Raw genomic sequence first — 25,693 nt, 5'->3', positions numbered from 1 at the left:
CCCATATATTAAATATTTTACCATTTTTTGCCTGAAAATTTTTTTCCCCTATTTTTCTCCTCTAAAACCTGGGTGTGTCTTATAGTCCAGTGCGTCTTATAGTTCGAAAAATACGGTAAGTACCAATACGTGATAATCAAGGAAAAGGTATACAATAAATATCAAAGTATGCAAAATACATGTGTAGGTAAAATGAAGAAAGTGATACTGAGCTTCAGGAAAACATCTACCAACGTGTCTAGTAACACAAGGAATGCCATTGCCCCGGGGCAGGAGACAACTAGTAGTCCAGAATTAAAAGTATTGGTCATGCACCTGAATCAGGTACTCGGTCTCTATGGTGTTTTCTGGGTCTATGGTGGGGTCTGGACAGTTGGATCATCAGTAGAGCACCAGGCAGGGAGAATGCAATCCGGGATGGCTTCCAGGTGCAGCCCCAAGGCAGACAGGAAGGCCAGTATATGACTTGATGTGTCAGGGTGAGAAGGTGGGCCTCCCAGTGGACCTGTAGACGTGATTTTGAAAAAGGATGGGCCTATATGTAGCGACTACCGTTCCGCCAAGCTGTGTATATACTACCGTTCCGCCAAGACTGTGATGTAGCTGCCAGCGGACACCCAGGAGATGTAGCAGAGAAAGGCATGCCATTTTGGCATCTCTTTCTTATCGTCCCTGCATGCTGGAGCCACTGAGAAATTTGTGCAGGGACTGACAGTGAGACGCTGCTGGGGGAGCTGAAGAAGACATGAGGAGCCCCTTTTGCCCATCTTGGGGAGGCAGTGAAGATCTGAACAGCAGTGTCAAAAAAAGAGAAATCTAAGTGCAATAAGTAAAGCTGCTTACCGTCTATGTCTAATATCCAATCAGTAATAAAATAACCATCTATTTAGAAATAAATATAATTACTTTTACCTGTGAGAAAATTCTGTGCAGACCTTTCCTAGTAACAAGGTCTGAACAGCAAATTAGCTAGAAGGGAGACACCTAGTGGCAGGAACTTTAGAGAGGTTTCAGGCATAAAACAGCAACAAGTTATTAATTAACGTGAATTACATGTTGGCGCAGAGTCTCAAGCTTTATTGAAAGAGCCTACATAATTTTTGAAAAGTTAGTGACCATTGACGTTACCTAGTGTCCTGCAAAGGTGTCGCTATAGTTTTGCCCCTTCTTTGACTTCTATTTATGTTCCAGAATTTTGAAAAATATACTGTCCCTTTGATGCTATGCCCTGGCATCTCTTGACTTATCTGGCTTACCTGAATCACTGAATAAATACTACAGCAAGTAGTAACCCCATGTTTTTCTTGCAGCGAATCCCAGATTCCTGAGGGTTAAAAGGTGAATTCAAGGGAACCACTTAGACAACACTCATAGGAGTAGCCCCAAATAAATTCTGTTCATTGACAATGGGGAAGATTTACTAAAATAGTCTAAAAGCAAAACTACCAATAGCAACCAATGACAATGCAGCTTTCATTTTGTATTCTGCTCATGTGAACTGAACGCTGCATTGTGATTGGTTGCTATGGGTAGCTAAAAAAGCATTGCTTTTAAACCATTTTAATAAATCCACCCCATTGAGTCCACACTCACTGCATTACACATATCGCTACTTTACAATATATGTTTTATTACTTAGATTTATATAAAAATAAATATAAATATTGTGACTTACAAATTGTATTAAAATATCTGTACATCAAACTCTAATGTCATCTCAAGTAGTTTCAAAGGTCGAGATGGAAATCTAAAAGGTGAAAGTCTTCTTCCAATGGGATGCTATTTTCATCAAGCATAAACTGGCTTCTTATGGTGAAGACAAAAGATTCTCCAGTCTGTGCTAACAGTGAGTGACACAGATCTGCTACAATTGTCCCATATGTTACATCTGTACAGCTAGGGAAAACTTTGGGTAATAGGTTGGGAGCAATATTTAAAAACATTTTTTCCAAGATATCTGGTGTTACTTGGACGCATACACAACAGTCGTCACTCATAACCACCATTTGTGCTAACCTGTAAAAAAGTCTCACTTGGTTGAAGGGTAGGCACACATAACACTGCTCATACACATTGTTTTCATCAATATTCAGCTCTCGTTTGCATTTCCCACAACCTGGATATATAATATCAGACAGGGACTTTCGAATATCAGAAATCAAAGTCTCATGGCTAATTATTATTTTGCGCTTGTCTGGGATATGAAATTCCATCTGCAAAATTCTACCTTTAACTTCAATTTCACCTGAATACCTATTTTCAATCATGGCGAAAAGACTCATCTGCTTTACAGATGATATATTATACATCTTCCGAAAATCTATAGCTCTTTGGTCATCATGAAACAAGCATTCACAGGATGACCATGGGGTAGTGTGTAATTCCAGATCCCCTGAAATGAAGTTCTTCTTACAGAATAGGTATTTGAAGATCCAAATATGATCTATTTTATGTTGGATCTGATCGCACCATGAAACGCAACTTCCCCACAGTACTAATGCACTTGTTTGTCCTTTAAATTGTTCAACAGCCAGAATGATTTTATTTTGCTGCAGCCCCTTAAAGTTATATGTGGATTCCTTAAGAATTGAAATGCTGTTCACCTTCAAATATGAATGCACCAATAATTCTGGTTGAAGGTCAGAAAGGCTTGTGAACTGTATAAGGTCTAGCGTCTGGGGCCGTCGTGGAGCAAGTTCAACTAAGTAATAATGCTTTTTATGAATGTAGTCTAGTAACTCCTGTACAGCAGTACCCGCTACAGTATGAGAACAGTCTCTTGAGTGCAGTGTAGAACAGCTTCCAAGAGTAACTAATTTACTCCCAAAGCTAGACTGAAGCAACATGTCTCCCCTCCACCTATCTTCACAAACAGATACATTGGTCAGTACAATTATGTCACCAGGAAGCAAGGTTAAACTCCAAAATGCTGCCGCTCTCCACATCAACACTTCACGTTTAATCTCTGACTGGTCAATGACAACAATGGTTGCTAAAGGAAGAGTAGAGCCAATACTGAGCCCACTTTTGACTTTGATTTCTTTTATATGACAAGGCTGCAACACGACTACCATGATATTATATGCTTTCTTTTTGCCTGAACAATGCTTCAAAAGAGTCAACGACTTTTCAAGAGTTTGCTGCGGATGTTTAACCGATTCATTCATGGTACACTTCACTGGTGAATGTTTAGATTTTTTCGATTGCTGCTTATGTTTAAAAGATGGGGAGGAATTGGAGAAGGCTTTCTTTCTTTTGCTGCTTGAACTCTCAAGATAATCCTCAGTATCAGTTATTTCTGCAGCCGATTCACTTTTGATTCTTAACAAACCGCTTTCACTTTCTTGGGATTTGAGTGACGTTTTGTCAAGCACTTCATCTGGTGTGTCTGTGAAGAGATCAGAAGAGCAGCTAAAACCCTCCTGAGATGAAGATTCTGTGACGTCCAAGTGAGTTTGAAATTCTACTGTACCAAATGCAGGATGACAGGCGGCTTTCGTTCTATCATTCTCTGCACTTTGTACAGCAAGTTGACTAGATGTCAAAACAGTAAGAAACTCGGTTTCAGCAGATATGGAATCGCAGGCATCACTTATGATCACATCAGCATCTTGGGCCTCTCCGTTGTATTGGTTATCACTTATGATCACATCAGCATCTTGGGCCTCTCCGTTGTATTGGTTATCACTTATGATCACATCAGCATCTTGGGCCTCTCCGTTGTATTGGTTATGGTTATCACTTATGATCACATCAGCATCTTGGGCCTCTCCGTTGTATTGGTTATGATCAGCGCTCTCCCTTCCTATGGGCTCATGTGTTATATAGCAGAGTTCAGTGCTAGAAACCAACTCTGACATGACTCCTATTATATCAGTGCCCATTTTCTGACCAAACTCACTCTCTTGCCTGCAAGTTCTGCCAGATGAATAATGGCCATCACATACTGAGTCTCCATGCTTGGTATGTTCATTATGTCCTCCATCAGGTATTGGATGGTTTCTGTGGCTCTGAAGAGACGCACCTTGTGTATTAGGAGCAAAGAGAATGTCTTCCCAAAGTTCTGTGCGACATTCTGTAAGTGACCTGTCTATACCACAAGGCAGAGCTGGAGCTATAATGGGAGCTCCGATAAACACATGAATCACACCTTTACTGCACATCTCTTCCAACTGCATGGATAAACAACCGCTTATGTCCGCGGTCACAACTACTAGCTTCCAAAGCCGGTATGCGTACCAAGCCTCATTGTGAAAACAAGCCAAACCGGAAGTAAATCAGTCTTCCGGAACTGTTATTTTGCTAGTTTTATCGGGTGGAAAAAGCTTCCACTGAGAACAATCGCACTGTTTATTCATAACGGTGCCGGTAAAACGTCTCATAATGTAATATTAACATAATGTGCTGCGCTCCGCTGCGTCTGTCATGCGTTAGGAACGTGCCGAGCGCATGCGCAGTAGATCAGTGTCTGTTACCAGGGTAACAGAGTCGTTTCTGGCGTACGACGGGTTGTCTACAGCAGAAGCTCTTTAGCGGATTCTCCATAGTGCTGTCCTATCGGTTTCATCTCCGGGAGAGGCAAAATGGTGAGACATACCAGTAATGGGGGTGCTGTAGGTGCTAGGATCTGTCTGTGGATGTTACTAGATTGCAGGTTGTACTATAGCCTGCATTGTGGGGGATAAAACATGTAGTGTGGTGGGAACTGATAGTACAGTCTGCCCAGGTCTGGAGACCCCGGGTGTACTGTACCAGACAACATTGGACTTGGGGCTCCATGTAGTGTGCCCACCTCAGAAAGTTATCACATTATAAATGTACGTAAAAACCCCTGTATTATACGGAACTCCCCCTGTATTATACGGAACTCCCCCTGTATTATACGGAACTCCCCCTGTATTATACGGAACTCCCCCTGTATTATACGGAACTCCCCCTGTATTATACGGAACTCCCCTGTATTATACGGAACTCCCCCTGTATTATACGGAACTCCCCCTGTATTATACGGAACTCCCCCTGTATTATACGGAACTCCCCCTGTATTATACGGAACTCCCCCTGTATTATACGGAACTCCCCCTGTATTATACGGAACTCCCCCTGTATTATACGGAACTCCCCCTGTATTATATGGAACTCCCCCTGTATTATATGGAACTCCCACTGTATTATATGGAACTCCCACTGTATTATACGGAACTCCCCCTGTATTATACGGAACTCCCCCTGTATTATACGGAACTCCCCCTGTATTATACGGAACTCCCCCTGTATTATACGGAACTCCCCCTGTATTATACGGAACTCCCCCTGTATTATACGGAACTCCCCCTGTATTATACGGAACTCCCCCTGTATTATACGGAACTCCCTCTGTATTATACGGAACTCCCCCTGTATTATACGGAACTCCCCCTGTATTATACGGAACTCCCCCTGTATTATACGGAACTCCCCCTGTATTATATGGAACTCCTTTCTGTACATTTGTGATCAACTGATCAGTCCAGCTGTTCATATAAATCCCTGATCTTACTGAGGGAAGTTACAGACGGGATGCTAATAAGGCTTTGACTTTTCCTATATGAACTACCTTAGACTATTAATACTTTAAGGCCAGGGCCCCACTTGGCACTAATGCCGTGGTTTTTCCACTGTGGAAAAAACGCAGCATTTTACAGTCACAGCAAAGTGTTCAGATTTTCTCCAGTGTTTCTTCAGCATCAATGATGTATGTCTGCAAAAACACAGTGTGCCATCAGTGTGTGATCCTAGTTTGCGGATCCACCAAAAAAGAAAACCAAAACCCACATTGGAGACATCCTTAGCTTGTCAGCGAAAACATACGGCAGACTGATGACACACAGAGTATATCAGTGTGCCATCCTAGGTTTTTAGTCTCCAATAGGCTTCTATGGACGAATCTGAAACACCGAACACAGAATAGGACCTGTTCTATATTATGCGGCACAGACTCTCGGCCCACACACTGATCAGTGGAAATCACCGTCGTGTGCATGTGCCCATAGAACTTAATGGGTCTGTGTGTGTGTCGATGATCCCCCTCAGCTCCGCTTGAGGAGAACTCTGTTGACTTCTGGCTTCCTTCATAGTTCTCGTTGTTTGCGACAAATTAGATTTTCTTTTTCCCGACATGTTTAAAATTGGAAAACTGCCAATTTGGATTAACCCCTTAGAGACACAGCCCAAAAGTGACTTAAGGACCAGGCCTCTTTTTTCAAATCTGACATGTGTCACTTTAAATGGCGATAACTTTGAGACGCTTTAACTTACACAAGTGATTCTGAGATTGTTTTTTCGTAACACATTGTACTTCATGTCAGTAGTAAATTTTCGTCGATATGTTTTGTCTTTAATTATGAAAAAATAGGAAATTTGGTGAAAATTTTGAAAAAAATGCAGTTTTCAAACTTTGAAATTGCAAGCCTTTCAAATAGAAAGTCATACTACCCAAATTTTTTCATAAATATAATTAACCATGTCTCTGATTTATGTAGCAATCAAATTTTAAGCACCCTTTCATTTTTTTCAGATATTATAAGGCTTACAAGTCAAGCAGTAATTTTCCAAATTTTCAAGAAAATTTCTAAAACACATTTTTCAAGGGACCAGTTCAGTTCTGAAGGGAACTTGAAAGGCCTCTCTAATAAAACCCCCCAAAAGTCACCCCATTCTAAAAACTGCACTCCTGAAAGAATCCAAAACAGCAGTTAGAAAGTTTCTTAACCCTTTCAGCATTTCACAACAATTAAAACAAAATGGAGGTCAAATTTACATTTTTCAATTTCTGTCACTAATATATTCATTTAGCCCTAGAATTTACACATTTACTAAGGTTTAAAGGAGAAACTGCACCCCACATTTTGTTACACAATTTCTCCCGAACACGACAATACCCCATATGTGCTGGTACCCTAATGTACGGGCACACGGTCACTCTCAGAGCAGATGGAGCACTAATTGGATTTTGTAGGTCAGATTTTGCTAGAATATTTTTCAGGCGCCATGCCCCGATTGCAAAGCCCCCAAGGTGCCAAAACAGTGGAAAACCCCAAAATGTCACCCCATTTTGGAAACTAGACCCCTCAAGGAATTTATCAAGGGGTATAGTGAGCACTTGGACCCTACAGGTGTTTCACAGATTTTTTTACCATTGAGATGTGAAAATGAAAAATTACTTTTTTTTATAATAAAATGTCACTGTAGCCCCAAATTTTTCATCTTCACAAAGGGTTAAAGGAGAAACTGCACCCCACATTTTGTTACACAATTTCTCCTGAACACGACAATACCCCATATGTGCTGGTACCCTAATGTACGGGCACACGGTCGCTCTCAGAGCGGATGGAGCGCTAATTGGATTTTGTAGGCCAGATTTTACTAGAATACTTTTCAGGCACCATGTCCCTTTTGCAGAGCCCCCAATGTGCCAAAACAGTGGAAACCCCCAAAATGTCACCCCATTTTGGAAACTATACCCCTCAAGGAATTTACCAAGGGGTTTAGTGAGCCCTTTGACCCTACAGGAGTGTAACAGAATTGGCCCAACAAAAGGAAAAGTGACATTTTTTGCTATAAAATGTAGCTTTAACCCCAAATTATGCATTTCCACAACGGGTTAAAAAAGAAAATGCACCCCACAAATTGTCAAGCACTTTGCCCCAACTACAGAAATGCCCCTTATGTGGATGTAAAGTGATGTATGGGCATACTGTAAAGTCCAGAGCGGAAGGATCGCTATTGGGATTTTGGAGGGCAAATTTAGCTGAAATCTGTTTCAGGCACCATGTTGCATTTGGAGAGCCCCTGAAGTGCTAGAACAGTGGAACCCCCCCCCCCCCCCAAAACGACCCCATTTTGAAAAATAGACCCCTCAAGGAATTTATCAAGGGGTTTAGTGAGCACTTGGACCCTACAGGTGTTTCACAGATTTTTTTACCATTGAGATGTGAAAATGAAAAATTACTTTTTTTCCAATAAATCATCCATTTAGCGCCATATTTTTAATTTTTGCAAGTAGTTAGAGAATTAAGAGCCCCCCACAGTTTGTTACACAATTTCCCCTGAACACGGCAATACCCCATATGGGATCATAATCTGCTGTATGGGTACATGTTGGGGCTCAGAATGGAAAGAGCGCTATTTGGATTTTGGAGGGCATATATTGCTGGAATAGTTTTGAGGTGCCATGTCGCATTTGCTGAGCCCCTAAAGTATCAATACAGTGGAAACCCCTCAAAAGTGACCCCATTTTAGAATCTACACCCGTCAAGGAATGTATCAAGTGGTATTATGATTTTGAGACTAAAAATGCTTCCCAAAAATTGAAATTTTTAAAGAAATATGCCATTTTGGTATCCAATGCATTGCACCCACTTTGTGTTGTCAGAGACCTGCACTCCTAAAACTATTAAGTGGGCCTTCACGAGGGGCAAAAAAATTATATATGTGGGTATAAACTGCTGCTTGGGTGCACAGCAGGGCTCAGAAGCGAAGGAGCACTGCGCTTTTTAGCTTTTGGGGTACAGATTTAGAGGGACTTTCTGGGCGCCATGTTGTTTTTGCAGAGCCCTGGAGGTGCCAGTAAACTGGAATTCCCCAAGAAGTGACCCCATTTTGTAGGGGAAATTTTAGAGTCTCTGCAAAAGTGCCATGGCATCCAAAAACCAAACCGTCTAAGTCTGTGCTCCAAAAACCAAATAACCTTCTTCCCTTCTGTGTCTGGCTGGGCCCTAATATCAGTTTATACCCACATATGACATTACATATGTTATCCCGGGTACACCAGTGTCATATATGTGCCCTGATATCAGTTTATACTCACATATGACATTACCCCGGTTACACCAGTGTCATACATGTGGCATACACTGCAGTTTGGGCGCACAGCAGGGGGCAGAAGGGAAGGAGCGCGATGCGGCTTTTGGAGCACAGATTCAGATGTTTGGTATCTAGACGCCATGTCATGTTTGTAGAGCCTGTAAGGTACCAGAAAAGTGGATTCCCCAAAGGAGTGAGCGCAGTTTGAAAACTGCACCCCTAAAAGAATTTATCAGGGGGTGTAGTGAGTATTAGTATCCCGGACGTGACTGCACAGCGGATGGCGAAGAGGGAATGTATAAGCGGTGCGGAGGACATTGCAGACACTAAATTCCCTACTGTACCCCCAGTAGCTCCTATGATTGGGGAAGTCACACTGGGGTCACTTTGGGGGTCACTTTTGGTATATTTTCCCTCATAAGCTGTAAATCTGGGGTGTCCGCTGATATTCGCTCGCACAGCTTATACATTCCCTGCCTGCCGCACCCAGTTGTGTTCTAATGATTTGGCGATTTTGCGTGATTTTGTCTTCACATTGGTAAAGGCTATATTTTCTTTATTTTTCTGCTGACGTGGCCATATAAGGGCTTGTTGTTTGCGGGATGCGATGTATTTTGTAATGACACCATCTTGGGGTGCCTAAAACTTACTGATTACATTTTATTAACTCTTTTTTTGCTGGATTTAAAAGAGAAAAAATCAATTCTGGTATTGAGTTTTACCTTTTACATTTTTCGCCATGCAGCGTACAGTATAAGTAACATGTGACCTTTATTCTGCGGGTCGGTACGGTTACGGCGATACCTCATTTATGTTATTTTTTTATGCGATACTAAGTCTGCAGAACAAAAACACATTTGGGGACATAAATCAGTGATTTTTGCATCGCCATCTTCTGAGAGGCGTAACATTTTTATTTTTCGCTTGACAGTGTTGGTTGAGGGCTTATTTTTTGCGGGACAACCTGTGCATTTTATTGGTACTATTTTGGGGTGCATATGACTTTTTGATCACTTTTTATAGCACATTTTGTAAGGTGAGATGGCGAAAAATCACTACTTCCGGCGGGTTTTTTCCGTTATTTTTTACCGCCGTTCACTGTGTACATTAAATATTGTTTCAGTTTTGTTGTACAGGTTGTTACGGACGCGACAATACCAAATATGTATTGTTTTTATTAATTTTTTGTGGTTTTTTTTACATAATTCATTTTTTATAGAAAAAAGGGATTTTTGGGACTTTATAACTTTATTAATTGTTTTCAAATACTTTATTTTTTTTTTTACACTTTTTTTTTACTTGTTCTTGTGTCCCTATGGGACACATGGATCAGTGATGATTGCATCACTGATTCTCTACTATGGAATGAGACACAGGCTGCAGTGACAGCCTGCACGTGTCTCACTCGAGAAACAGGAAGTGAGCTGTGCGGACGGCACAGACTCACTTCCAGAAGACGCCGGGAGCACCAGGTAAGTAAGTGAGTGCTCAGGGCTGTCTGGGGTCACTAACCAGACCCCAGACTACGTACTACAGATACCGGCACCCACCGATCTCGCCGCGGGGGGGGGGGGAGAGATCGCGGCACCCTTTGTTTGCGGTGGTCATGTTTGACCATCGCAATCAAAGGGTTAAAACCTCCGATCGGTAAAAGTACCGACCGGAGGTTATGGAAAAGGGTGATAGCTGTCAGTAACAGCCATCACCCAGTTCCGATTCCGCCCGCTCAGCTAGTGAGCGGGCGGAATCACCATGACGTACAATTACTTCATGGTGCGCGAAGTACCTCGCGTCCATGACGTAATAGTACGTCAAAGGTCGCTAAGGGGTTAAAGGTGTTTTCCCATTTTTCAGTGTGTCAGCACTGCCTGGAGCAGATCAGATAATATGCAAATGTGTGTACACAATATACTGAGGGTTAGCTGTGTGTTTACAGAGATAACAGACCTGGCTTTATCAGTACCTGAGATAAGCTGCCGCCTAGAGCAATGTAATATAGTATGTGAACATAAATTCATAACAGTCGTGAAGCCATGTAGTCTATGTGTTAAATGAGCTTACAAACTATCTGTTTACCAAATTTCATCCAAATCCGTTCAGCCTTTTTTGTGTGATTGAAGAACAAACACACAAACATCCAAACTTTCACATCTTTAATATTAGTAGGATGTATAGATACTAAATAAGTCTCTTTTCATTTTCAGATGTTATCAAGGGCAAAACCTGCCGTCGGCAGTGATCTACAGCAAGCTGATAAAAACAAAAAAAAGGGAAAGAAAGTTCCCAAACTGGATGAGTTGCTAACCCAACGGGACTTTACTGGAGCAATAACACTATTGGAGGTAGGGTCCTACTCATTTTAACGTACATTCTCATCACCTTTTCTGAATGTGTTTAGCAAATCTGTTTAACAGACCACTAATAACTAAAAGAAGGGGTCAGTTTAAGTCTGTTTTTATCGCACACAAAAATATAGCCTGCTATGTTCTGCGTCTGATAAAAAACTATAGGACAACAGTTGATCAGTTTTTTTACACCTGATCTCTGTCATCTGTTTACATCTTTTCATAGTGGATCCCTTAAACTGACCCGCTAAACAGAGTCTGAAAACGTGTTGTGAATACACCCACACCTATTTTATCTTTGACTTTATTTTAACATCGTGCAACAGAGTACTTCATGAACTTTTAAAGCATAAGTTTTGATTCATATGACTCTTCAGGTCAGGCTGTTGTGTAAGTGTGTGTACATGAGGAGTAAAACCTAGTAGTTTTCTCCTTTGCTTACTATATCTGGAATTTGTAGTTCTCTGTGAAATTGTGGATGGAGGCTAGCTTTTTTATAATGCACACAGTAAGTAAAGTAGAATCTGTATCATTACCATCTCTCTCTCACTCAGAAACAACCTGGACCATGCAGGACATATAGAGAGAAGTACTGAATGTACTATGAATAAAGTGCATTTTTTGTCGTAGAAAGTTCAAGCATCACCCTGGACCTAGCTTTCATCTCATACCTCTTGCACATCCTGCTCATTTCTCCTTCCTCCCCTCTTGATAGACTTTTATCATGTTCAGATGATTATTTTCAAGAAGTAAAAGCTTGTAATCATCACTCTGAATCTACTGAATGTAGCTAACAGATATCTGCCAATATGTCTTATGGTTATGGTCATTGGACAAAACAAATGCAGTATATGCAGCATCTACTAGATGGAGCTTTTTTTAAACCATAGAATTAACATGTTACATATACATACAATATATTTATATATTGCCAACATATTCCGCAGCAGTGTACAATTTGTAGGGTTAAAGTACAGACAGAAATAGTTACTTCACACAATGGGACAGAGGGCCCTGCTTGCAATCTATGAGGTAGAGGGGTGACACAAGAGGTAGCAGGGGCAGCATTGCTTATACAGTGGTCAGACAATTTTGTAATAGAGGTTACTGTCATTACACAAACATAAAACTGTATGAGCCGTCACCAGTTGTGTCCTTTTCTGTGCAGAATGATGCCTGGACATATAAAGTTAGTCTGAAATGGTATCCTATCATGTGGGGTAATGTGGGAGCAGGAACAGAGGAGGGTATTAAGGTTTTCATTATAGTGACTGGTGGCCATATTGGGAGAGGAGATTGAGGAGATGGGGATAGAGAGGACTGTAGAATGTCTGAGAGGTGCTGGGTGTTAATAGCACGCAAATTCCTATTTGTATGATTGGTAGATGTATCCTGTGAAGGGGAGAGAGCACCGATGGTGAGAGATAGAAGGTTATGATCAGAGAGCGGCAGACAAGAGTAAATTTAGAAACTGTGAGGAGGCAATGGAAGATAAGATCAATTGTGTTGCCATCTACATGTTTAACCGAAGAGGAACGTTGTGAAAGACCAAAAAAAGTGGTTAATTGAAATAAATTGTGAGGCATCTGGGGAGACAGGGGTGTCAATAGGGATGTTAAAGTCACCCATGATGAGGGTAGGAATTTCACTGGATTAAAAAGAGGGGAAGCAAAGAAGCGAAGTGGTCCAGAAATAGGTAGGGTGAGCCAGGCGGACGGTAGATCATGGCTACATGTAAGGAGAGTGGGCGGAAAAGCCTGATAGCATGGACAAATTCAAATGAGGGGAATGTGAGTGAGGGTACCGGTGGAATGATCTGAAAAATGCACAGTGGCGACAGAAGTAACACTACTCCACCACCCTGCCTGTTGTCAGGCCTAGAGGTGTGTGAGAATTGTAGGCCATCATGAGACAGAGCAGCAGGGGAGGCCGTATCTGACTGCTGGATCCAAGTTTTAGTAAGGGTGAGCAGGCTGAGGGATTTTCTGAGGATAAGTCATTAATATATTCTAGTTTGTTACACAATGAGTGGGCATTCCAGAGAGAACGTTTAAAAGAGACAGCGGAAAGATGAGGAGAAGGAACATGGTAAATATTGATGAGGTTTGTAGGCCTTCTATGTGTGCAGGAAGAGGAAAAGTTAGTGAAATAAGAAGGGCCAAGGTTTGGAGAGATGTCCCCAGCAGCTAGGAGGAGTAAAATGGACAGACAGAAGGTGGTTCAGTGATTTATGTGGGCGCTTATGTTTGGTTTCACTGCTAAAAGAAGTAAAGGAATTGGGGTGGTTAAAGAGAGTCAAAAGTGTGTAAGAGGTGTACATGGGAGAAGCAAGAAGAGAGGGACTGACAAGGATAGTGTGCACTGGTGGTAAAGATGGAGGAGTGGTCTGTAAGGAAGACAATTGCTAAGATAGTTAGTGACAGTGCAGCTCCATGATACCATGTGTTTAAAGGGATTCTATACTGGTTTTAAACTAGTAGCAAGTAGGTATAGCCTTTATAAAGACTATTCATCTCTTACCTTTATCTTTAAGGTTGGCGCTGCTGTTTTTGAGTTTTTCTTTTTTTTCTTTAGATTAGATAATATGCAGATTCTTCTACAGAATGGGCTGTTATCTGTGTGTTTACATAGAGAGATTATCAGCAATCTCCAATTAGCTGAAGCTAATGAGGAGTGAGTGAGTGGAGGAGTGAGAGGAGTGAGTGAGTAATGTCACTTGTCATATAGGTCTGTGGTTATAGCAACGCTGTGTAAACAGTAGGAGGAATAAATTCACATACCAGGCAAACAAAGCAGAATTTCTAAAGCAGTATATTTAGAAAAAGGCTTCAATTTACATAAGCTACCAGTATAGATAGGATCCTTGAGATGGGACAACCCCTTTAAGTGCCATATGTAAGTGCACTTTGGTTAAGATGGATGCTGCATAAGAAAATGCCCCCATGCATTGGAAATGTTTCATATGTACAAACTGTGACACATAAGGAGACTGGGCTATGTTGATACAAGTACACACTGTCCAGAAACAACCATAAAATCAAAAAACTGACACTAAGTACAGATAAGAACACATGGAAGTGCAAAAATGCAGCCTGGATGAAATGCTAAGATAATCAGCAATTCAGTTCAGTAATCAGTAAGAGTTGAGTGGAATAGAAGATCATATACCATATAATGTTACAGAAGGAGTTGAAGGGAGATGCACAACAGCAGGCAGAGTTGGGTGGAATAGAAGATCATATACCTGTATCCAGGGGTGAACCTGCCCCTTTCGCCGCCCAAGGCAAACGACAGAAAGCCGCCAGAAAGCGCTGCTCCAGCAGCCTCCCCAATTCACCGCTCGGAGCTAAGCCAGTCCAGGACAGCTTGTCCTGGACTGGCTTAGGTAAGCAAAAATACCGCCCTCCCTGGGGCCCTGGCATAGCGCTGCCTGAAGCGATCGGTTCAGGTCGCCTCATGGGAGGTGCGGCGCTGCCTGTATCATGAGAAGAAGAGTGAAGGTCATAATCATGCCACGTGTAAGTGCACTTTGGTTAAAGGGGCTCTATCATTGGAAAAAGTCATTTTTAACGAATCACATACTTTAGAAAGGCTATTCCACACTTACCTTTTGTATGTAAATTGCCTCAGTAGATTTTGAATAAGTCCTTTTATATTCATATGCTAATTAGCCTCTCCATACACCCTGGAAGTCTCTTCATGCACTGTCTTCTGTATATACAGCACAGGCTGCTGCTGACTCCTCCCTGCTCTCATACATAGCCACAGCAGGGAGAGGAGAGCTGGCTGACAACTTCTTGTACACAGGGAGAAGTTAATTAGCATATGGGTAAAAACAGACTTATTCAAACACTGCTGAGGCGATTAACATACAAAAGGTACGTGTGAAATAGCATTTCTAAAGGCTGTGCAAGGATATGATTAATGACTTTTGCCAATGATAGAGCCCTGGTTAAGATAAATGCTGCATATAAAACATCTTAAGTCTACTGTTTATATAATTGTTGTTCTTATTATATATCCTCACTACAGAATATGTTGGTGCTATTTAAATAAATATCATTATCATTGTATAGATCACTCTGTGGGGCTGTACAGTTGAAAGTCAGACATCTCTTAAACATGAATTTGTATGCACTTTTCTTCATAGTTTAAACGCCATGTTGGAGAGAGTGAAGATGACACAGATTTGTGGATTGGGTACTGTTCATTTCATCTGGGTGACTACAAGAAAGCTCTGGAGGTAAGGCATGCCCAGTCCACTAATGCAGAGTTTAATTAATAACATTTTGCAAATGATAATAGATATCTTAATAAGAAAATATCATGATAGTTACACAGTTACATAGTAGATGAGGTTGGATAAAGACATGAGTCTACAATCCCCTATAGTGTTGATCCAGAGGAAGGCAAAAAAAACCATGAGGATTATGCCAATTGCCCCATTTCAGGGGAGGTCAAAATACCTGTTGAGAGGTGCAGAAGTCTCATTGACAGTTACAGGAATTGTTTGATTGCAGAGATCGCCTCCAAAGGTTGTGTAACAAAATATTAAGTTAAAGAGGACCTTTCATGTCCCCGGGCACATGCGGTGTAAGACACCGCTAGAAAGCAAACAGTGCACTGAAATCGGCTTTCCCGTTCTGTGCCACCGCTGAAGAGCTATTAGTGCCGTTACCATAGCTCTGTCTGTCAGGAACGCTCTTCCTCACAGTAGCGTCTATTGTGATGTACTGTGAGAGGGGGTGTTCCTTACTGCCCAACCATGACCCTAAGTGGTGCGGAATGCCTCCCCTACTCCTGATAGTACTCATCCATAGACTAGTAATGGGGGGGGGGGCATTCCATGGTTGAAAAGCAATGTCTGCCATTCATTTATTCGTTTTCATAGAATTTTTATTCATTATTACTTTTGTCAGATATTTCTGTGACCATTGTGGGTTTTTCTTTCATTAAACGAGGGATTCCAATAATTTTGTACACGTGTATATGTGTAGCTCTGTGTGTATGTGTAGCTCTGTTAAAGAACTGGTATTATATCCCAGTTCTTTAACATGAGTGAGGCTGAAATACAGTGTCCATGTAAAGGCACATATTTATTTCCATACTTTTTAGATCTTTGGTTATTCAGTTATACTCCTTTTGATTGATCGAGTAGCAATGGAGTAATGACATTCACACTTAAATAAAATATTTAAAATAAAATTCAATAATGTTTTAAAAACAATACTAAAGAAAAAAAAGGAGAAATAAACTATGATACACATATAGTTCAGAATCTCTCTACAATAAATTGCACAACATATGATTTTCTGAAGTCACATAAAGTGAATGGAGAGATGTGAATGGAGTCCCATTCTTAGACTAACAGAACAGTCACTTTATACATTTTTCTATGTAACTAAAGAAGTTCTCCTACAATTTAAATGTTACATTTTTACTGTTAGTACACACTAAATTAATCAACCTTTGCTTTTTAAAGGTGCTTTATCATTGGGAGAACTCATTTTTAACTAAAAATATACTTATATAGCCTTTAGAAAGGCTATTCCACACATACCTTTTGTATGTTAATCACCTCAGTCATTTTTGAATGAGCCTGCTTTTATGCATGCTAATTAGCCTCCAGCGTGCACCTGGAAGTCTCAGTGAGCACTGTCTGCTGTGTGTGTGAGAACAGGGAAGGCTGATGGGTCATTAACAGCAGCCACCTCTCTGCTCTCACACACACAGCAGATAGTGTTCACTGGGACTTCCGGTGCTCGTTGCTGGCTGATTAGCCTATGAATAAAAGCGAGCTCAAAAATGACTGAGGGGATTAACATACAAAAAGTACGAATGGAATAGCCTTTCTAAAGGCTATGCAAGTATGTGCCTAGTTAAAAATGAGTTTTCCCAATGATAGAGCCCCTTTAATCATTATAGAAGTGCCTGGATATTACAGTAAAATATTTCTTGTGATCCCAATGTTGTCCTTTACATTTGCTCTCAGAATATCCACCTAACGTGGTACATGGATGGTGGAGTGCATTATAGTGCATTATGGTGCTGGCCATACAAGCTTCTAACATAGAAATGTCATATTTAATTAGGGGACAATCCCTTGTCAGGGCTTGTTCACATCTGCACCCGGTCTCCGTTCATGCAGGTTTTTGTTTCCTGCACAAAACAGAGCAGGAGACGGAAACCTTCAGGAGTCTCTCTCACCCATTCATTTGAATGGGTTTGAAAGATGTCCGGCCGTGAGTGCCCGTGAGCGTTTTATGCTTTCCGCCGCGAAACAGTTTTTTTGTTAAATCGGACACAGAGTCGGACATACAGTACTCTGTGTCCAATTTTAAAAAAACTGGTTTCACGGCGGAGAGCATAAAACGCTCACGGGCACTCACAGCCGGGCCCGGTCTGACTGCTTTCCATCTTCTGCATGCAGAAGACGGAAAGCTGAGAATGGACTCCGGGCGCTAGTGTGAACCTAGCGTCAGAAGTCAAACCTGTCATTACATGCAAACAGTTGAAAACTGCTTCTATAGAATGATAAAACCTGCCTCATGACTTGTTATAATACATTTAACATTTGTCATTTACTAGGTGTTCAAGCATGTGAGCCAACAGGATGGATGTAATCCTGATGTTTGGGTGAACTTAGCTTGTACATACTTTTTTTTGGGAATGTATAAAGAAGCTGAGGAGGCTGCCAATAAAGGTAAGGGAGATAAAACACTTTATGAAAGGTGAAAAGGTATAAAAATGGGCTCTCTAACAGTCCCACCTGTTACTAGGTAGCAATCCATGGGGGTGTTATTTTCATCCTTTTATGTGCTCTTCTTGTGGCATGTGCCTTTTTTCTTGATAATTTCCATGAGCCTAATTTACTTTAAAGGTGCACAATGTGTAATAAATCTTTGTATAAATTCTCCTCAAGATGAAAATATGATTCCACTGGTGCGTTTGGTATTTTGTGTCATTGGACACTGGAGCGGACACTGGTATCCACAGCATCTCATAAATGCTCTATGTGGTTGAGGTTAGGCGAGTGGGCAGGCCATTCGAGGGTTGTGAGGTCACTGGTGTGTTCATTAAGCCAAGTCCCGTGCCACCAACGAGCAATGACATGTTGCATTGTCCTGTTGGTACACAGCATCCCCATCAGGGAACTTGAACACCAGAAAGGGGTCTGCAATAAGTTGCACGTATCAAACATTGGTCATTGATTTTTGCACCTGGACAATGGGGCCCAATTGCAACCATGTGAACACGGATAAGACCATGACGGAGCCATCTCCACCTGGACACGCCCTGTTGGGATGCAGGATCAATGGTGCATGGGGCATATGTCACAGTCTCACATGCCCATTGGCTCTGTACAACTGGAACGGTGATTCATCAGACCATGCCACATGCCGCCCCTGTTCCATGGTCCAATGACGATGGTGGCGGGCCCTTGCCAGTCTTCGAGCTCTGTGTTGCAGCATCAGCAAAGGGACATGGGTCGGGCGTCAACTGTTGAAGCCTATGAGGAGTTCTTGGCGCACAGTCCTGGTGGAAATAGGGTCCTGGCGCCCCACATTGAAATTGGCGGCAATTTGACCCACAGTAGACCGTCGAGAGCCCTATACAACTCTGCGGAGGTAATGTGACGTCCGCTCATTGAACACTTGTGGTCGACGGGTGGGTTTACGTGGCTTCCAATATTGTCTTGTCCACCCGAGACACCGTCAACCTCGGAAACCCAAATTCCCAGGTAATCTGCAAAATACTATGCCCAATGCGTCTTGCACTGATTATCATCCCACATTCAAAGTCACTTAACTTGTGACGTGCTGCCATGTCTACGAGACAAGTGTCTGCATCAGACTGCTGATATATCCTGGCGACACTACCGCCATAGGCCGCATTGCGTCACACTGCTTGAGCGTCATATCCGACACTGGGACATGCCTTCCCGTGACTTTTGGCCACTGAGTGTAGTATTCTTCTATGTACTGATGAAGGACATACTCTCCTTAACAGTTTTCTGCAGATGAGGGTCTGGTTTGACTTACATTCTAGTTGGGTCCCAAGGCCTATTTAAAGTAATACCTTCTAAGGGTGCATTCACACGGAGTAAAGTGCCGTGTGATGTGGCACGTATACGCCGCGTGAGATTTTGCGGGCCGTATACGCTCCGATTGATTTCAATGGGAGCCGGGATCGTATACGCGGCGCTGTTTTGCGCCCGCAAAATCACGGCCGCAAAATAGCGCCACGTATACGATCCCGGCTCCCATTGAAATCAATTGGAGCGTATACGGCCCGCAAAATCTCACGAGGCATATACGTGCCACATCACGCGGCACTTTACTCCGTGTGAAAGCACCCTATCAGTTAGCACTAGAGATACAGCTTTCTTTTACTTTGAAAGAGTGATAAGTTTGTGTAGAACCCTCAACAGGAGTTTAAGTTGTCTTTTTTTCACTTGAAATAACTGAGGGATATGACTATGAGCATATTTATTGCTTTCCATGAAGTTTCTGATAGCACAGCTAATGTCAATAGTTGATTATGGTTACCCTTGTCCCTCAGTTGCAGACACTTGCTCCCTCTTTGTGATATAGAAGCCTCTGGTATCATCAAGTGCATCATTGTCTGCCTTCTGTGTATCCCTGGACCCATCTGGTAGTGCCACACAGAATATTACTGAGTATTGTAACTGGTTTCATCTCTTGTGCTTATATAGGTCAGAACAGTTACAGTCCGCTCCATCCAGTAGTCCAAAGTTAATAAGTTAGTGGCATCTTCTATATGGAGCAGTGTGCTTTGTTACCTGTAGGCTTGTGGGATAACTTCTTTTTGTGAGTAGTTCAGACAATTGGTGATTACTTGCCTTTGCCTATCACCGAACTCCAGGTGCTGCCAAAAAGGGAAACTTTTAATCTTTTCAGGTCCCAGGCGATGTTCGATTTTACCAGGGTTCTCCAAAAAAGAAGTTAAATGTTGTACATGTTAAATATATTGTACAGTACAGCTCACTGGTCAAGATTTGAGTTACTCTGCTTGGAAAAAATCTCCAGGTCACCATGTTTGTTGGCTTTTTGAATGCTAGAATTGATTTTTTTTTTTTCTGACCTCATTAGACAACTTCTTATAACTGCTCTTAAAGTAGTATAACCACAAAAAAATCATCATATTATTATATAAAAGTACTTTGGAGAATCTAGTTTTTGCTCATGTTACATAACCATGTATGTGCCGTCCTATCTGGTGGAGCATGTGCAGTCCATGAATCATTTCTGTTAGGAGTCATGGCCAGGGCAGCAGTTAGGAGCACACGGAGCAAGGAGCACCTGTTATTGGTGAAGCAGACCGTCACATGCTCCATGGTACTCCCATTTTGGCCACTGTAACCTGAAAATATAATGGCACTATGGGGGTGCAGATGTTCAAAGAGAGGGCACACAGGAGGTGGGTGAAGTCACAGTTACTGTGCAGATGGATTATCCACATTGTATGTTGAGAAAACTCTTTTAATATTCTATGACAGAATCACCTTGGGTCCTGTTCACATGATGAAATCTGCTGCTAATTTTCAGGCAAATTCTGCCCCAAAAATCAGTGACAGATCCCGCCCTGTTTCTGCCTCCCGTTGTTTTTTAATAAGAGACAGAAATCAGAGCAGGCCACAGAAAAAAATAAGTGTCTTGCATGGTCTTGCCATGGATTGGATGGCTGATTCAGACACAGGGTCCGCGGCTTGAGTCAGTCAGCTGATTAGGCCAATTCTTCTAGGGCCTAATCCATGCTGGAAAGTCACGATAGAATGCCAGTGCCCTGCCGTGGCATCCCTCCAGGCTGGAGAATGAAGAGGAATACAATTTGAAGCATGAAAGATCCCTTAAAGCATAACTAAAAAAAAATATATATATATATCATACTTGCCTTTCCTTGGTGCTGCGATGCCTCCTAGTGCGGTCCAGTGCTGTTGGTACATTGTTCTCTACCAGCGGAAGTCACAACTGCAAGTGACCGCTGAGTCCAATCAGCAGCCTAAGCGAAGGACACATGATGTCACTACCTGTGATGTCCTGCAGTCACTTCCTGATAACTCTGAGGCCAATGAGCAGCTTCAGGAGAAGGGATCACAGCCGGCGACAAGTTTCACTTCAAGAACACATCCCAGCAGAATGACTAGACTGCGCTGGGAGGGCACCAAATACAGGTGAGTAGGTTTTTTTTTTATTATAAATTTGGTCACCTCACTGGGATTCTGTCTACTGTCGTCCCCCTCTCCTTCCCCACGCGATGTCAACAAGAAGAGGGGTCTGCAGTTGCCTCTGGTTGTTCGATATGAATGAAGCAGTGGTGCAAATGCTTGACCACATATCTGTTCACTAGTATAGGACTGCCAAAGATCAACAACCCAAAATTCCAATAAAAGTGAATGGTTTGGTGTGGACCATGCACACAGCTGTGGCACTCGAGAGCACTAGAGAGTCCATGATTGCTGAGAGTCTCAGACGTTGAATCTTCAGCCTGAGTGGGCATTTACATGGAATAAAGTGGCTCTGATTCTGCTACGATAACTCGCAGCAGAATCAGCGCAGATAAAAACCTTCCCATTGAGTTCAATGTGTTCTGTGCGGAAGACGGAACCCATTGAACGCAATGGGAGTCTTTTTATCAGCGCTGATTCTGCCACGAGTTATCGTGGCAGAATCAGGGCCACTTTACTCCGTGTGAATGCCCCCTGACAGGGTTTCTGAGGCACTGAGGCTTTAGCTGCTCTAATACCAGAAAGCGGTGGATCGCACATTTCTTCTCAGCTACTCCACCATCTTCTGATATTAGTGTAACTATGGAGAGTACCTCAAAAATACAAAATCTGAACATAAAGGAACGGAGATAAGCCCTGCCCCCTACTTCACACCCCATCCCTTTAGTAAGAGGATGTAGATATGTTTTAGGGCAGGTACCTTGACATTTTATGTTAAGTTTAATTTTTTTGTCCAGTTTCTTGATATCTTTAATATTGTTCATGAAAATACAAATGCAGTCCTGTGTAAGTATTTATTGTCGTTCCTTTCCTTTGTTCTACTATATCATTTGTTCTATTACAGTAATTCATTTTAATTTTTGTTTGCAATTATTTTTCAGCTCCTAAAAGCCACCTGCAGAATCGCTTGCTTTTCCACTTAGCTCATAAGGTATTAAATCTAGTTGTATTTTTATTTTATTATAGTCTACCACTCCATCCTTTTCCAACTCTCTCATTCCTTGGCATCACAAACTTGGCTCTACCCTGGATTTCCCAGTACCTCACCAACCAATAGATGCTTACACTTTACATCCTCTTTTTGCCTTCTTTCTTGGTGTCCCTTAAAGGGGTCTGAGACTGAATTACTTTTGAAACTGTCCCGGAATAAACCTGTGATGTGACTTACTGATCACAAGTTCTTTTATCACCAGCACCGATGCCTTGTTTCCCCAGGTAGTATATATAGCAGTCCTGGATAGGTTGGTCACATGACCTTCCATCAGCAGCCTCCACTGAATAGCAGTAGCATCGGTGTGGCACTACTTCTGTGCCAATTTTCCTAGCGGTGCTAGTGCTATTTAGGCTGCTGATTTGATGTTTAGTTACTTTTTGAAGCCAGTCACAGCCAGTCCGTGACTGTAAATCTCTAAGGGGCCTTTCACATCACATTATACGGGTCTGGCTGACTGATACATTTTTATAGCAATGTGTCAGTCAGCAGACTCATTGCATCCAATTAAAAATAAAACATTCCGTTATGTATGCCCCTGTCCGTTATTTCAAATGAACAGAAACGCATGTACTACCATACCATGCTTTTCTGTCCTTTAATAACAACAGATCCACAACGACTTGTTTTCAATTTATTTAGTTTTGTATGTAAACGGATGCAAGTAATTTGCAGCCGCTTGAGCATTCTGTTATGGCTTGTCATTTCATCCCCTGAAGAGGGAACTCTCCCCCATTAGCCACAACTCTGCCCCTTATGTTCGTGCAGAAACTGCGCAGCAGGGTCTTGTAGGAAGGAGAAGCCAGCGGAGCTCTCCATAAGGTAAGCCCAAATTCCCCCCTCCCCAAACCCCAAAAATATTAGGAGAGTGATTCTAATAATGTGCATGACTGTGCACCTCACAAAGTGGTGCTACTCAGCACGGATGAACATACACACAGCCATGGGCGTCATCTTTACTTCAACCTTTGATATCCTGCTTGACTTACCAGGCAGTCCTTGCAATCTAGAAGTGCAGTAAGCGCTTCCATCAGTAGTGATGTAGTTTGCAACAAAATTATCAAATGTTGCTTTGATAAAGTTAACTAAGGCTGGATTCACACCATCGCTCACACTTTGTTCAGTATTCTATTCCAGAATCTGCGTGAAAAATGAGGAGAGAAAAATCCTGCAAGTACTTCGAGTGGAAACCCGGCAGACCCTATTATAGTCTATGAGGTCCATGGGTCTCTGCAGGTAACTGCTTTTTAAGCAGACTGGGTTTCCGTTTTTCAGGTCCCCAATCAGATCTGAAGAACGGGAACCCGAACACTAGGGTGAACCTAGCGTAACGTATTGAGGACAATTCTGTCACGAGGGGTTACTTGCAACATTTTTTGTGTCTTTCTACAAAGTCATATTTGGTAAATTTGGTGTACAGACAGCTAGATGGGATAACTACTGACTTCCCACCCATTTTTCAAAAGTGGAATGATTGTATAAAATTGCAAAATGTTGTAAGTTTCTGGTGCAAGTAAGCTCAAAACATTATATTATTCTACTATACAACACTTCTACAACAAAATTTGGGAGTGTAGAGCTTGATAAGTTCCCCCAAAGTGTATGTAATTCCAGGTTTTTTTTTACTTAGATCACAAAGGTAAGTGTCATTTTAACAGAAAAAAAAAATTGTTTCACTGTCTGTCTTGTAACCAAACATTTTGCGTCTTATCATAGTTCAACGATGAGAAGAAACTGATGGTCTTTCACCAGAACTTGCAGGATATTATTGAGGATCAGCTCAGCCTTGCGTCCATACACTACATGAGATCTCATTATCAAGAAGCAATAGATATCTACAAGAGAATATTATTAGAAAACAGGTAAGAGGAGCACAATGACATCATACAATCAATGTACCTAGGAATATATTATTTCTTCATTGTTTCTGGCGTATGAATCTACAGTTTTGTACCCAAATTTCTTTAGAATACTATAGAGCATCCACATCACCTACTCCTGTTCTATTTTTTTTTTTATAGCATGATATTTATAATGGTGTGCTTCAGGTTTCAATGCCATAAACAGGGTAAATTCATTGACTAAAAAGTTACTCACCAAGACAGAAATGTCAGATTACTGCAAAACTCAGCATGCAGATATATATCAGTCACATATATAAATGATTACAGATATGGTCTGATGAAACACTAACTAATAAATTCTCCTTTGTCTCTGTATATTTAGAATTTCATTGTGCTCTCATTTACAGGGATTTCCTGGCATTAAATGTCTATGTAGCTCTCTGCTACTACAAACTCGATTATTATGATGTATCCCAGGAGGTCCTTGCAGTATATTTACAACAGGTTCCTGACAGTACTATCGCTCTTAATCTGAAAGCATGTAATCACTTTCGTCTCTATAATGGAAAAGCAGCTGAAGTAAGGATTTTTCTTTACTGAAATATAAAATTAAAGAAGTATTCCAAAACATTTATCACCTTTCCTTTGTTATACAATGAAGAAGGTTAGATCTGTGGGGTCCAACACAGTGGACTCCCTTCAAACTATAGAAGTAGGAATCCCTATTCCCTGCAGATGTACATCTACATCAAGGAAGTCTGCTATTGCTCCGTTTGTAGTCTCTCACATTCATAGGAACAGCCCTGTGCAAACAGTGGAATTTCCAGCACTCTTACCCTTGGTTCACATCTGCGTTTGGTAATCCGTTCGGGGAGTCCACATGGGGACCCCCTGAACGGACTATCGAACACATTTGCAAGCGGTGTGCAGTAAAAGCACACATACCCCATAGACTATAAAGGGGTCCGTGTGCTTGCCGCTAGATCTCCGCACAAGTCATTTGGACAGAAAAGTAGATTGTGAAGTACTTTCCCTCCACATGTTCCCTGTGGAGATCTCGCAGTAAGCACACTGACCCTATTATATTCCATGTGCTTTCACTGCACACCGCTTGCAAACCCGTTCAGTAGTCCGTTCGGATTACCGACGCAGATGTGAACGAGGCCTTAATCCCTACCAATCTAACGTTTACCTGTTGTGCAGTGGTGAGCTGGAATACCCCTTTTATTTTTAAAGATTCCCTTGGGCTTGTGCATGATGGCCAATGATCAGCTAATCATGCCATACAGTTAGTTTTGGCTTACCATGGGCAAAACTTTCCAGCCTGTCCGCTTACATTTACAGACATCTCCTGTTGGCCATTGTGTAAACTTTTTAAATGATGGTCATTCAAAATAGCAAAATGTCATTTTTAGATCTC

General features: G+C 41.8%; 2 protein-coding genes across 2 annotated transcripts in view; one reads left to right on the top strand and one right to left on the bottom strand.

Moving 5' to 3' along the window:
• Positions 1 to 1,698: 1,698 nt before the first annotated feature.
• Positions 1,699 to 4,198, bottom strand: SHLD2 (shieldin complex subunit 2). The gene has a single exon (XM_075287368.1). The coding sequence runs from the start codon at positions 4,176 to 4,178 to the stop codon at positions 1,728 to 1,730; it is 2,451 nt and encodes an 816-aa protein (XP_075143469.1). The 5' UTR covers positions 4,179 to 4,198; the 3' UTR covers positions 1,699 to 1,727.
• Positions 4,199 to 4,527: 329 nt separating this feature from the next.
• The window catches only part of IFT56 (intraflagellar transport 56), a 45,294-nt gene continuing 24,128 nt past the window's right edge, over positions 4,528 to 25,693 (top strand). The window contains exons 1-7 of the mRNA XM_075286338.1: positions 4,528 to 4,586; positions 11,049 to 11,186; positions 15,340 to 15,432; positions 17,778 to 17,892; positions 22,320 to 22,369; positions 24,146 to 24,291; positions 24,681 to 24,852. Coding sequence (XP_075142439.1) covers positions 4,584 to 4,586; positions 11,049 to 11,186; positions 15,340 to 15,432; positions 17,778 to 17,892; positions 22,320 to 22,369; positions 24,146 to 24,291; positions 24,681 to 24,852 — 717 coding nt within the window. The 5' untranslated portion in view covers positions 4,528 to 4,583. The remainder of the gene's footprint in view (positions 4,587 to 11,048; positions 11,187 to 15,339; positions 15,433 to 17,777; positions 17,893 to 22,319; positions 22,370 to 24,145; positions 24,292 to 24,680; positions 24,853 to 25,693) is intronic.

The sequence above is a fragment of the Leptodactylus fuscus genome, chromosome 9 (genome assembly GCF_031893055.1).
Source record: "Leptodactylus fuscus isolate aLepFus1 chromosome 9, aLepFus1.hap2, whole genome shotgun sequence".
Taxonomy (NCBI): domain Eukaryota; kingdom Metazoa; phylum Chordata; class Amphibia; order Anura; family Leptodactylidae; genus Leptodactylus; species Leptodactylus fuscus.
This window is presented reverse-complemented; position numbering and strand designations above follow the sequence as displayed.